General features: G+C 38.5%; 1 protein-coding gene across 1 annotated transcript in view; it reads right to left on the bottom strand.

Moving 5' to 3' along the window:
- Positions 1 to 1,446: 1,446 nt before the first annotated feature.
- Kif5b (kinesin family member 5B) overlaps positions 1,447 to 11,877 on the bottom strand; it is a 47,630-nt gene continuing 37,199 nt past the window's right edge. The window contains exons 24-26 of the mRNA XM_028873020.2: positions 10,426 to 10,642; positions 9,560 to 9,707; positions 1,447 to 3,999 (exon numbers count right to left, since the gene is read on the bottom strand). Of these exons, the coding sequence (XP_028728853.1) occupies positions 9,577 to 9,707; positions 10,426 to 10,642 (348 nt within the window). The 3' untranslated portion in view covers positions 1,447 to 3,999; positions 9,560 to 9,576. The remainder of the gene's footprint in view (positions 4,000 to 9,559; positions 9,708 to 10,425; positions 10,643 to 11,877) is intronic.

Below are 11,877 nucleotides of genomic sequence, written 5' to 3'. Positions count from 1 at the left end.
CTCCATATGTACATTCACATGTGTATATACAGAGAGGAACCTGAGCAACCACCTGCTCATCACTAACGATGAAGAGAAGCAACAGATGTTTTGAAACTTAAGAGAGACTGGGAAGAGAATCAGGTATTTATTCCATCTTTCTTATGCAAACTAACCTTTGGGTAAACAAATAGGAAGAGGGCAAGTTATTCTACTGAAGCTAACAAAAGGAATGATAGGATTACAGTGGTGCCATTCAGTAACTCCTATTGAACATCTATGGCATTATTAAATGCCTGATAACTCATAAGAGACTATAAGGTACTATGTATCACTTGATGTAATCCTAGTAGTACTACTGGTAAGTTTTCTAATGAAACAAAGTACCTAAATCCCAATGGATGTAAAAACAAATGTACAGAAAACAACTGAGTGATGTTAAATACTCAAGGATTGTAATCAGCAACATCTGGGAAACTATGGCAGCCTACTGGCTGTCTTCATAAACTAATTTCAAGAGAAAAATAATAGAAGAGGATTCTGCAATATGTGGGTGGCCCTTAACTGGATTTTGATGCAAACAAAATTCTTACAAAAACTAAAAATCTGGTTAAGAAATTATTTCTGCCGGACGGTGGTGGTGCATGTCTTTAATCCCAGCACTCGGGAGGAGGCCAGCCTGGGCTACAGAGCCAGTTCCAGAACAAGCTCCAAAGCTACAAAGAGAAACCCTGTCTTGAAAAACCAAAAAAAAATATATATTTCTATTTTGGTGTGATAATGATATCTGGTGTGTCTTGTGTTCTTTTTAAGACAGAAGCATACAGCCCAGGCTGACCTTGCCTCTGCTTCCAGGGTCTGACATTAAAGGCATGCTCCACCATATTTATCTTTGCTATATGCTTTAGGGCATTTTTATTTTTAAAAAGTAGACAATAACAGCATCATGAAAATACCTTTAAAAAACTATGGACGAGGGCTAGAGAGATGTCTCAGTGGTTAAGACCACTCACTGGCTGCTCTTCCAGAGGTCCTGAGTTCAATTCCCAGCAGCCACATGGTAGCTCACAACCACCTATAATAGGATCAGTGGCATCCTCTGGAGAGCAGAGGAACATGCAGATAGAGCTGAGCACTCATACATAAATAATATGCTGATATATGATTAAAACTTTCCATAATAATTTTAAGATACAAACCAAAATACAAGCCAATCCCACCTGAATTTAGTAGAAGTCACTCATTGCTAAAATATACACAAATGAGTAGAAAGATGCAAAATAACATTAAAATAACAAAAATGAGATTGATGATTTCTAGGTCTTAATTTTTGGCCTGTTGTTCGAGAGGCAACAACACATTAAACACACACACATACACACACACCGCTATTCTGTCAGGGCAGGCCATTCAGTTATATAAAATCAAGCTAATATTTCATTAAGTAAAGTTCAAAAATGCCATTCATTACATTTCAAAAAGATTTTCCTTTATTTAAACTCATTTACAGCATGCAGGTTAACTTAAAATTGTATGGCGTCTTCCCAAACCAATTCTGTGTGAATGGAACTCTAAGCACTGACAATACACCAGCATATTCCACAGGTAGACTCAGACTCTCTTCTGTTATCTCAAGTCTAACTGAGAGTTGCAAATAAATTCAGTTATGCATAGTAGTTAGTCTCCTTAAGTTAGGCAAATAATTTAATTGATCACCATGAATAAATACTACTCTTATTTCACCGAGTTTCTTTTTCTGAACCAATTACCAATACCACTCAGAAGGACATTAATATATCCAGTCACAAAAAAGACACTGCAAATTAAAATATTTTCAATATTCTAGATGATAAAAAAAATGTCCATTTCAAGTGAATGCTATATTTAATGACCTATCATAGCAAAAAAGAGCAGTTCAGTTCACTAAAAAGAAATTTATGAAATTCTTAGTATAGTTTATGAAAGTTTGAAATTATAAATAGAAAAGAAACATTAAAATTTAAAAAAACCTAACAATGTGTTTTCTTAACAACATGCTAGTCACAATTCATTGTGTTACACAGCACCAATACCCATGATACATTTTAAAACTACTGTATTCAGACAAAAGAGGATTTTTTTCCTTTATGAAAACTGCCAAAGCAGCAAACTTTCACTTGGAAAGAATGTCCTTATGAATGCAGCCAGATGTCTCTCACAGAGACAGTGATGACCAGAGGAGCCGTGCACCTTACTTAACCACGACTTACACACCTTGCTGCATCAAGGTTTCACTTCAATTGTGGAGTGTTTCTTTCAATCATAAAAGCAACACAATCATTAAAGGCTGCAGACTACAACAGCAAAGATTTTGACTGTTAAAAAAATAAATAAGTTTATTTTTCAAATCAAAATTATTATAAAAGTGGAAATTACAATAGTTAAGGAAATAGAAAAATAAGCCAATTACGATCTGAGTCTTCTGACTATGGCTCCAAATTTAATAATACAAATATCTGTATATAAAACTTTTCCAAAGATTCTGACAGCCAGATTCTAACACAGAACTTCCAAAGCTCCTCTATCAACTGAATAACCTCAGATACCCCATTTCCTGTGGATTTCTGCTAATAGGGTTGCAGTTACCCCAGCACTGAGGAAGCAGATGTTGAAATCTTTCCGTTACTTTTATAGTTCCTTAAAATAAACCTGATTTGAATTTAATCATCTGAAAAATGAGTGGCAAAAATAGGTACACACAGTTTTAATTACAAAATTATGCACTATAGCCAACAATCTAACTTTTTTGAGGATTATTAGTGACTTGCAAACAATTTATTATTTCTAACCAAACAAATTATAGTGTATGACTTAGTGTAGCAGGTGAAAACCACCTTCAAGATTTCAGAGCAGAATTAACCATGTATTTTTAAGTTTATGGTTTATCTGTCCTATTCACAATTTTTCTCAATTTTCAAGGGCTATGAATTTATAACAGTCAATGCAATTATTTAACAATTTACAATTGTTTAATTCTATAATGTCTTAATCCATAATATTTCCTAATATTAAAGATGACATTAGCATCTGTCAATTCTTGCTCTAGCAGGCAGGTCTAACAGAATGAAGCAGGGCACTGCTGTCCCATTAAGCTATGTTGAGTGCAGGAGTAGAAATACATATTCATTTCCACACTCATCCTTAAGATGAGACTTGCTTTTGATATGTAAAATACTTCCATTTAAAGTAATATGCAACAGGAATTTCATGAGCTAACAGTCAAGCAGCCTGCTCAGTCTTGAACTCCTGGCTAAACAATCACAGGTCTCAGTGTTCAATGTTTTCAGAGGCCAGCTTCAGAGACTCCAGAGACATAAACTCTGATTTCATTTCAAGGGATATTTATTTTTAAATTTATTAATGTTTTTGTCTTTGTTTTTTGAGACAGGGTCTCTCCTGGGACGTAATAGATAGACCAGGCTAGCCTCAAACTGGCTGATATCCACCTGCCTCTGCCTGGGATTAAACATGTGTGCCACCATACCCTGCTCAAGGGATTTCTGAAATATAGTACTCACTGATTTGATATATTTTGTGGCATGTAGTCTTGTAAGTGGTAAAATTTAAGACATTTAATCTAAATATTCCATATTTCCTTTTAAAAAAAGAAGACATTTAGTAGGAAAAGAAACCAACAGCAATAGCAGCTAGGTAATGTAAACAAGATTAAAGACACAGAAAGGCATCCAAAGGAACACAGTCCTGTCATGGAGTTACTCGGCACAGTGCAGACACCAAAGACAAACCGTAATAAATAGGCCGCAGCTGTAACTGTCATTCCCTTCTAGGACATCAACATTGCACTCTAGTGTTGGGAAGCAGCAGAGTTTACAAGAGTAGATAGGAAACAGCTGTACAGGTTAGGAATAATTTACACAGTAAAAAATCAAAAGTCTACAATCCCAAGGGGGTAGAGGTTAGAGTTATTGAAAGACTGTTTTGATTTTATGTCCTCTTCAAACTTCAATTACTTTTCAACACCTGAAATGGGAGAAAGCAGAGAAAATTTTAGTTTTAATAAAACTCATGTTTGAGATAATAATGAAGGATGAAAACAGGAATGACTTAATTTCTTTTAAAAATACTTTTCAATTAGAATTATGTGCGTAAGTGTCTTGCCTGTGTGGGCACCACATGACTGACTGGTACCCATGAAGTTCAGATGAGGGAGCCCCTGGAACTGGAATTAGGTATGTGGGTAAAGGGAAAGGAATTCAGGTCCTATGCAAGAGCAGCAAGCGCTCCTAATCAATGTGTATCTCTCCAGCCCGATTTCTTTCTTTTACTTATTTTTTTTTTTTAAAGATTTAATTTTTTATTATGTATACAGTGTTCTGTCTGCATGTATGCCTGAAGACCAGAAGAGGGCACCCGATCTCATTACAGATGGTTGTGAGCCACCATGTGGTTGCTGAGAATTGAACTCAGGACCTCTGGAAGAGCAGCCAGATGTTCTTAACCGCTGAGCCGTCTCTCTAGCCCCTTTTACTTATCTTTTAACTTGAACATTTATGAGCAGGACAATACATACAAGGTCAGCCCATCATTTCTTTTCATCCCTAGTAATAAAGCCATAGGTGGGCTGATATATGAATAATTTTAATAAAGAAATAGAGCCGGGCATGGTGGCTCAATCGTGTAATCCTAGTATTTGGGATTTTCAGGAAGAAGGCTTAACCATGAGTTGGAGGCGGGGCATGGGGAGCATGGAGAAGTGGGGAAAGCAGGCTTGTCAATCTTTTAAACTTTTTTTTTTTTTTTTTGGTTTTTTTCGAGACAGGGTTTCTCTGTTTAGCTTTGCTCCTTTCCTGGAACTCACTTGGTAGCCCAGGCTGGCCTCGAACTCACAGAGATCCGCCTGGCTCTGCCTCCCGAGTGCTGGGATTAAAGGCGTGCGCCACCACCGCCCGGCTAAACATGACATTCTTAAATCAAAGGACCACTAATTAGCAGCAGTTAGTTACAAATATATGTGGCTTAAATACACATAAGGAAGTGCTGGGGAGATGCCTCATTGGGTAAAAGTGCTCACTTGAGTTTGGATCCCCAGAACCCACATGAAGCAAGGTACAGGAGTGCATGCCTGTGTATCCTAGGAGACCTGAGAATGTCTGGATGCTGTCGGGACAGTTAGACTGGAATGTGCAGAATAGAGTCTGTCTCAAACAAGGTCGAGGACAATGAATGACACCCAGTGTTGACCTCTGACTTCCACAAACATGCTGTGGTACTTGGGGGCCTGCAGACATACTCCCCCCAATACACAATTATCCTCAAGTGCCTGCATTTAGTAAAATCCTGTTCACAGTGCTATGTGACAGAAGACTGGTTATGTAAAACTGGAAGCAAAACATATTAACACTATTACAAACTATTACCACTGCCCTAAATGTATCCATATTTTGAAATGTTTTTCTAAAAAATAAAAAAATTTATCTTCAGGATATTTAACTTTTCAACAACAGTTCATCAGTTTCCCATCACAGTTTAAGATACACTGGAATAAATTAAAATGCTTGAGGGATGCTGCTCTTGCAGAGGGCCTTCGTTCAGATCCCAGCACCCACTGGGTGGTCCATAGTCACCTATAATTCCAATTCCAGAGGGGCTGATATCGCTGGCTTCTGTGGGCACTACACATATACACACAATTAAAAAATATTAATAAAAATAAGCCAGGCGGTGGTGGCACACACCTTTAACCCCAGTATTTGGAAGGCAGAGGCAAGTCGATCTCTGTGATTTCGAAGACAGCCTGGACTACAAACTGAGTTCCAGGACAGCCAGAGCTGTTACACAGAGAAACCTTGTCTCAAAGAACCAAAACCAAAACCAAAACCAACCAAAAAATTAAAAAGTTAAAATTATTAAATAAAAAATGACCATCCTTTGATACAGCAATCAACAAACCTATCAGCAATTATACTTCATAATCCATTTTCAGCTCCCGAGCAGCCACTCAGCTGAGCCAGCTTTCTCCCTATGTGCTAAACTGCTAGCGCTATACAAGTGAGCTGTACACACTTAACAGAAGAACATGGTCTACTCTATGCGAATGAAATGAGTTCAAGGTTTACATATGAATTTTAACATGAAAACAACATCTGAAGATAGAAACTTCAGCTCTAAAACTCCCTCCTCTAGGAAGGCAGAAGGGGCAGCTTCTCTGTAATGAAAGCTTGCTGCTACATGATGATACCTTAACTCATATAATTCTCAAGAACTGTTTCCATCTTACTAATAAATGAGGGTTGAAGTCAGTTATTAGTCCAAAGTGGGCAGACAGGACATGGAGTGTGGAGGGCACCTCTCAGTGTAGGAACATCAACTATGCTATCTCCTGTGTCACTATAGCATAGCTCAATCAAAAATGCTTACGTTACCACCTGGGCGCCTGTAATCCCAGCACTCGGGAGGCAGAGGTAGGCAATCTGTGAGTTCAAGGCTAGCCTGGTCTACAAAGTGAGTTCCAAGACAGCCAGGGCTGTTACACAGAGAAACCCTGTCTCAGGGGTGGGGGGGTTGGGGGTTGGGGGTTGGGGGTTGGAGGTGGGGATGCTTACATTATGGGCATGGTGGCACACAACTTTAATCCCAGCACCTGGGAGACAAAGGCGAATGGATCTCTGTAAGTTCAAGGCCAGTCTGGTCTACACAGCAAGTCTAGGCAAGCCAAAACATACAAGTGAGACCCTGGCTCAAAAAAAAGAAAACAAACAAAAAGCTTACGCTGTATCAGTCAATCTACATTCATATATAATAAATAAAGGAATAAACACACATAATTAAACACATCCAGAAGGTAGCATACATTCATGGTAAGGGGTATCTTTAGTAAATCACTCTCACTAAAAGGGTATAGATATATTCTAGATTAAAAGAAAATTTAGGGAAAAAATAAAAAGTCCTAGATCATGCTCTGGTTTAGAATAGCTTTACAGGATATTAACAAGAAATAGAAGGGCTGAGGGGTATAGCTCAATGGCACAGCCCTTGACTAGCAGGTACAAGTCCTGGGTTAAGTCCTCAGCACCCCAAGAGAGAGGCACAAGAGAGAAATCTCAATTTGGATATTAGATACTATTACACATATTAATTTTGTTAAATGTGATTGTTATTACAGCTGCGCAAAAAAACCCCAAACACTTATTTTTCATGAATCCATAACTTACTTTTATAGTGAATTTCAAAGGGATTAAAAAGGAGAATGAGTTAACTTTTCATGTGTGCTGTCTGTTGTGTGTGTAGAGGCCAGAGGGGTAATTTGCTTCACCGATATATTTCTTAGACACAGGACATTTTACTGAACCTAGAACTCTGGTTTACTAGCTGGCTGCCCAGTGAACTCTAGGGATTTCCCCTCCTCCAAGCAGGGTTTACGGATGTGCACTTCCTTGTCTACCCTTTACATGGGTGCCAAGCCAAATTCAAGTCCTCACGCTTCTATGGCAGACATTGAGCTGGAAGAGCGAGCCATCTCCCCAGCCCAGGAAGAATTAACTTAAAAAAAAAGTTACTAGCTCAAGTTCACGAATGCAACAGGCTGACTGCTGCCAGACTGACACTTCTAAACCCCACACTTTTTATCTCTCACTAAAATCTTACACTAGATACTGCTGCTTTAATCTCTATTCAAAAGTTAGAGACAGTAAAATGCAAAGTGTCAAGCAAAACCAAAATAAACCAGCTTTAGCATTTCTCAGAAGCAGTAAGAGTTTACCATCTCATAATTATCTAGTATTTTAAGTTTTCAGCTTTTGTCTGTGTAGTTTTTTTCAAGACAGGGTTTCTTTGTTTAACAGTCATGGCTGTCTTGGAACACTTTGTAGACCAGGCTGGACTAACCCACAGAGATCCACCTACCTCTGCCTCCAGAGTGCTGGGATTAAAGGAGTGTGCCACCACACCCAGCAAAATTTCAGCGTTTACTGTGGGACTTCTGTAGCTAAAAGTCAGACTTATGGCAATGTGTCATAAACTATTAGGTAGCTATTTATTAATGAATGTGATACAGAACAAAGTTTGAGGTTATCACTAAATTAGAAAGAAAGCTATCAAGTACCACATGAAGAACACGTGCAGTATGTTATTTCCAGAACCTTAAATTTCAAAGTTATAGTATATAAATAAAAGTGCTCAACTATTACACACACACAGACACACTGACACACAGACACACAGACACACACACACACACACACACACACACTCTCTCTCTCTCTCTCTATACAAAGAAAGCCCTCAAATGACATCTTCCTGCCAGGAACAGATGACAAGCCTGAATTTGATCCCTGGGACCCACATGGTGGGAGGAGAACAGAATCTCCAAGTTGTCCTCTAATTTCTACACACAACATGAAGACACATGTACATCAAATAAGTAAGGAAGAAAAGAAAAAAGAAAAAGAAAGAAAAGAAGGAAAACTCAGAAACCCATTAGAAAAATCAACTCACAGGGGCCGGATAACTCAGTGCTTAAGAGCAGTACCCTCTACCAGAGGATTAGGATTCAATTTCCAGCACCAACATGGCAGCTCACTGCCTATAACTCCAGTCCCAGAGATCCAACACCCTTTTCTGACCCAAAAGGGCACTGCATGCATGTGGTACACAGACACACATGCAGGCAAAATACTCATACACATAAAACTAAAAATTTTAAAAAAGAAAAATCAACTCACAATAGGTGAATGGAAAAGGGACATAAAGAAGTAACTTGTTTAAAAAGGAAACATAAACGGAGATAAGTATGCATATAGAATCCACCTTCACTCAATAACCCAATGGGATGCTATTTGGGGCTTATCAAATTAGAAGATTACAAATTAACAATATTCAATGCTGACAAAGATGCAACCAAATGCTAATTTTTATTAAGATGCAATTTGAGGTTGTCCTTCTAAAAAGCAATTATAAAAGCCTTAAAAACTGCTGGGCGGTGGTGGCCCATGCCTTTAATCCTAGCACTCGGGAAGCAGAGCCAGGAGGATCTCTGTGAGTTCGAGGCCAGCCTGGGCTACCAAGTGAGTTCCAGGAAAAGGCGCAACGCTACACAGAGAAACCCTGTCTCAAAAAACAAAAACCAAAAAAAAAAAAAAAACCAAAAAAAAAAAAAAAAAAAAAAACGTTCACTCCTTGGAATTCCAGTTTGGGGCATCTTCAGATAGTAATCTAAAGGATGCGATAGTATAAAAGACACTTCACATTTCACATTTCATTTATAGAAGTTTCAATTTTGAAACAAAATTAATGTGCTTTATTAAATTTCTAGTAAAGGCAATATTATAAACCAGGGCATAACCATTAGGTAGGATACAAATAACTATTTTAAATGATCCAACGAGAGTTTAAAAACATAAAACTGAAAATACAGATTATCTGAATCATGAAACAGACATAAGAAATCATGCCAAGTTACGTTCATAAAACCACACACATTTAAAAAAAAAAAATTCTGATCCTAATGTGAAACTAATCCTAAGCCTGTAGCTCAGCACTTCCACAAACAGTGACAACTCAAAAGCCAGGCCCGAACCCACACCTGCGATGTGTCAAGGATTACGCCTGCTTGCCTCCGCCACCTCGAAGCGCCACTGGCTGGTTGTTCTGAACAACTGTGCCTCCTCCACGAACTGCAGCAGGGTGAGTTGGAGAGGCTGCTGGATGCTGTCCAGGACGGATGGGTTTTGCTGTGTGACAGACAATGGAGTTAGAACATGGTTTAACAGTGACTGCAGTGATTACTTAGGTTTCTACCCATTCCCCAGTATTTCCATGTATTAATTTCTTTTTGTATTTTTGTTTCTTGATCTCTTTTTCTTGGTTATTTCCCATTCTCCAGAAATTATCAATATAATCTCTTGTCTCTAACAATCTTTCAAAATATTTATCGACTACTTGTTCATTTTTGAAGTAGGTTTTCTCCATATAGCTCTAGTTGTCCTGGAACTCTCTATGTGGACTAGGCTGGCCTAGAACTCACAGATGGGTAATTTTCAGAAGTCAATTCTCTTACACCTATGGGATTTAGGGATCAAACTCAAACCATCAGGCTCGCACAGGAAGTGTTTTCACCTGCATGCTGTTACAATCTCTTTTTCTGCACCAATAATTATTCTAATACATGAATAACTAAGTATGGCTGCTGTCTCTCCTTTCTAGAAATTCTCTTCTACTTTCCTGGTGTTTACCTAGACAAGTCATTTAATAAGGTATCCAGTGAGTGTGGCTATCTCTTGGTTTCTATCTTCCTTCCCAACACTGTCACTTTTTAGTAGTTTAGAAAATAAAGACAGGAAATACTGTCCTGACAAAGCATGATAAAGGAGAAAATGCTTTCAAGTTGAAGGACAAGCTACTTGGGCATCATGTCAAAGTTTGATTTTGTTTTTTGTATATTCTACTAACCAATCTGTGCAGAGTGCCCCCTTCTGGCCATATTCTTTGACCGGACTGCTTCCTTTATCCGATCTACTTCTTGCTGATAGCGTTTGCGGTCACGAGATGCATTTTCTTTGGCTTCTTTCAGGGCTGACTCCAAAGCTTTTACTCTCTCAGCAGTAGCTCTAAGTCGCTTTTCTAACTTAGGAAGTTCGCAGCGAAGATCTGCATTATCACGTACTAACTAAAGGTAGGCAAAGAAAATATGGACAGCTTTAACAAGATGATTTAAGAAAACGAGCATTTCATAACTGCAATTTAGAAAAGTAAATAAAACTACATTTTCTATTGAGCTTTTCCATTTAGGCAGCATCATGTGAAAACATATACACACTAGACATGCATCTCACAAAGCACACATTGTTTAGTTATTTGTTTTGAGACAATAACCTAGAATAGCCTCAAACTCACCCTGTGGAGATGAGCTTAAACTTCGGATCCTGACTCTACTGAGTGCTGGGATTAGAGGCATCATCACCACACTAGGTTTTCTGTGGTGCTGAGGACAGAACCCAGGGTGTCCTGCATGCTGGGCGCTAACATCCCAGCCCTGTTCATTTCATTACTTTTCATTTTTTTATGGGGCTGATTGACTGTAATCTTTCTGTACCTAGGCAGACAATAAAGTAGACCACAGTGCTAGTGCAGTTACTTCCTTCAGTAGTACAACTCAGCTGGTAAAGCAAACGTCCCTTTGGGTAGGTTTTTGAGACAGAGTTCCACGTATCCCACATGGCCTCCTATTCATGTAGCGAAGGATGACCTTGATCCTCTGGTCTCTATGCCCCAGTTGGGATTACAGGTAAGCATCGCCACATCCAGTTTTTATGGGGGTGCTGGGTATTGAACCCAGGATTTCGAGCATCTTAGGCAAACACTACTAACTGAGCTTAGTCTCCAGCTTGCTCTTTAGGCATATGAAAAGCCCAAGTAAACACACTAATAAAAAGTCTTTTAACTTTATAGTGGTGTAATCACTGAGTTTGTAGTAACAAAGTTGTATTTTTAAAAATTGGCAAAACAAACATACACATGCTTGAAAAAATATGAATTGCTCCTTATGTTACATTACGTATTTCAGAAAGATCAACAAAGAAAAAGACCACGCTTTAACTATAAAATATAGCCTTTCCAATAAATTTACAAGAAATTTCAACCTTGAACTCCTACAGAGGAAATAAGGGTATTTCATACTTTTCAAAGGATTTGTATAATAACAGGGTTAGTAAAAACATGTAGTTCATACCTATAACCACAACATTTGGGAAACAGAGGCAGGAAGATTGTTGAGTTACATGAGACTCAGGCTCAGAAAGTAACAAGTGAAAATGTGAACTTCCCAGCAAGTTCCTGGTCTCTGTACAACTGCTCAATGAACCACTGAGCAATGAACCAAATGCTAACGGTTCAGGGCTCTGA

The sequence above is a fragment of the Peromyscus leucopus genome, chromosome 5 (assembly GCF_004664715.2).
Source record: "Peromyscus leucopus breed LL Stock chromosome 5, UCI_PerLeu_2.1, whole genome shotgun sequence".
NCBI lineage: Eukaryota > Metazoa > Chordata > Mammalia > Rodentia > Cricetidae > Peromyscus > Peromyscus leucopus.
This window is presented reverse-complemented; position numbering and strand designations above follow the sequence as displayed.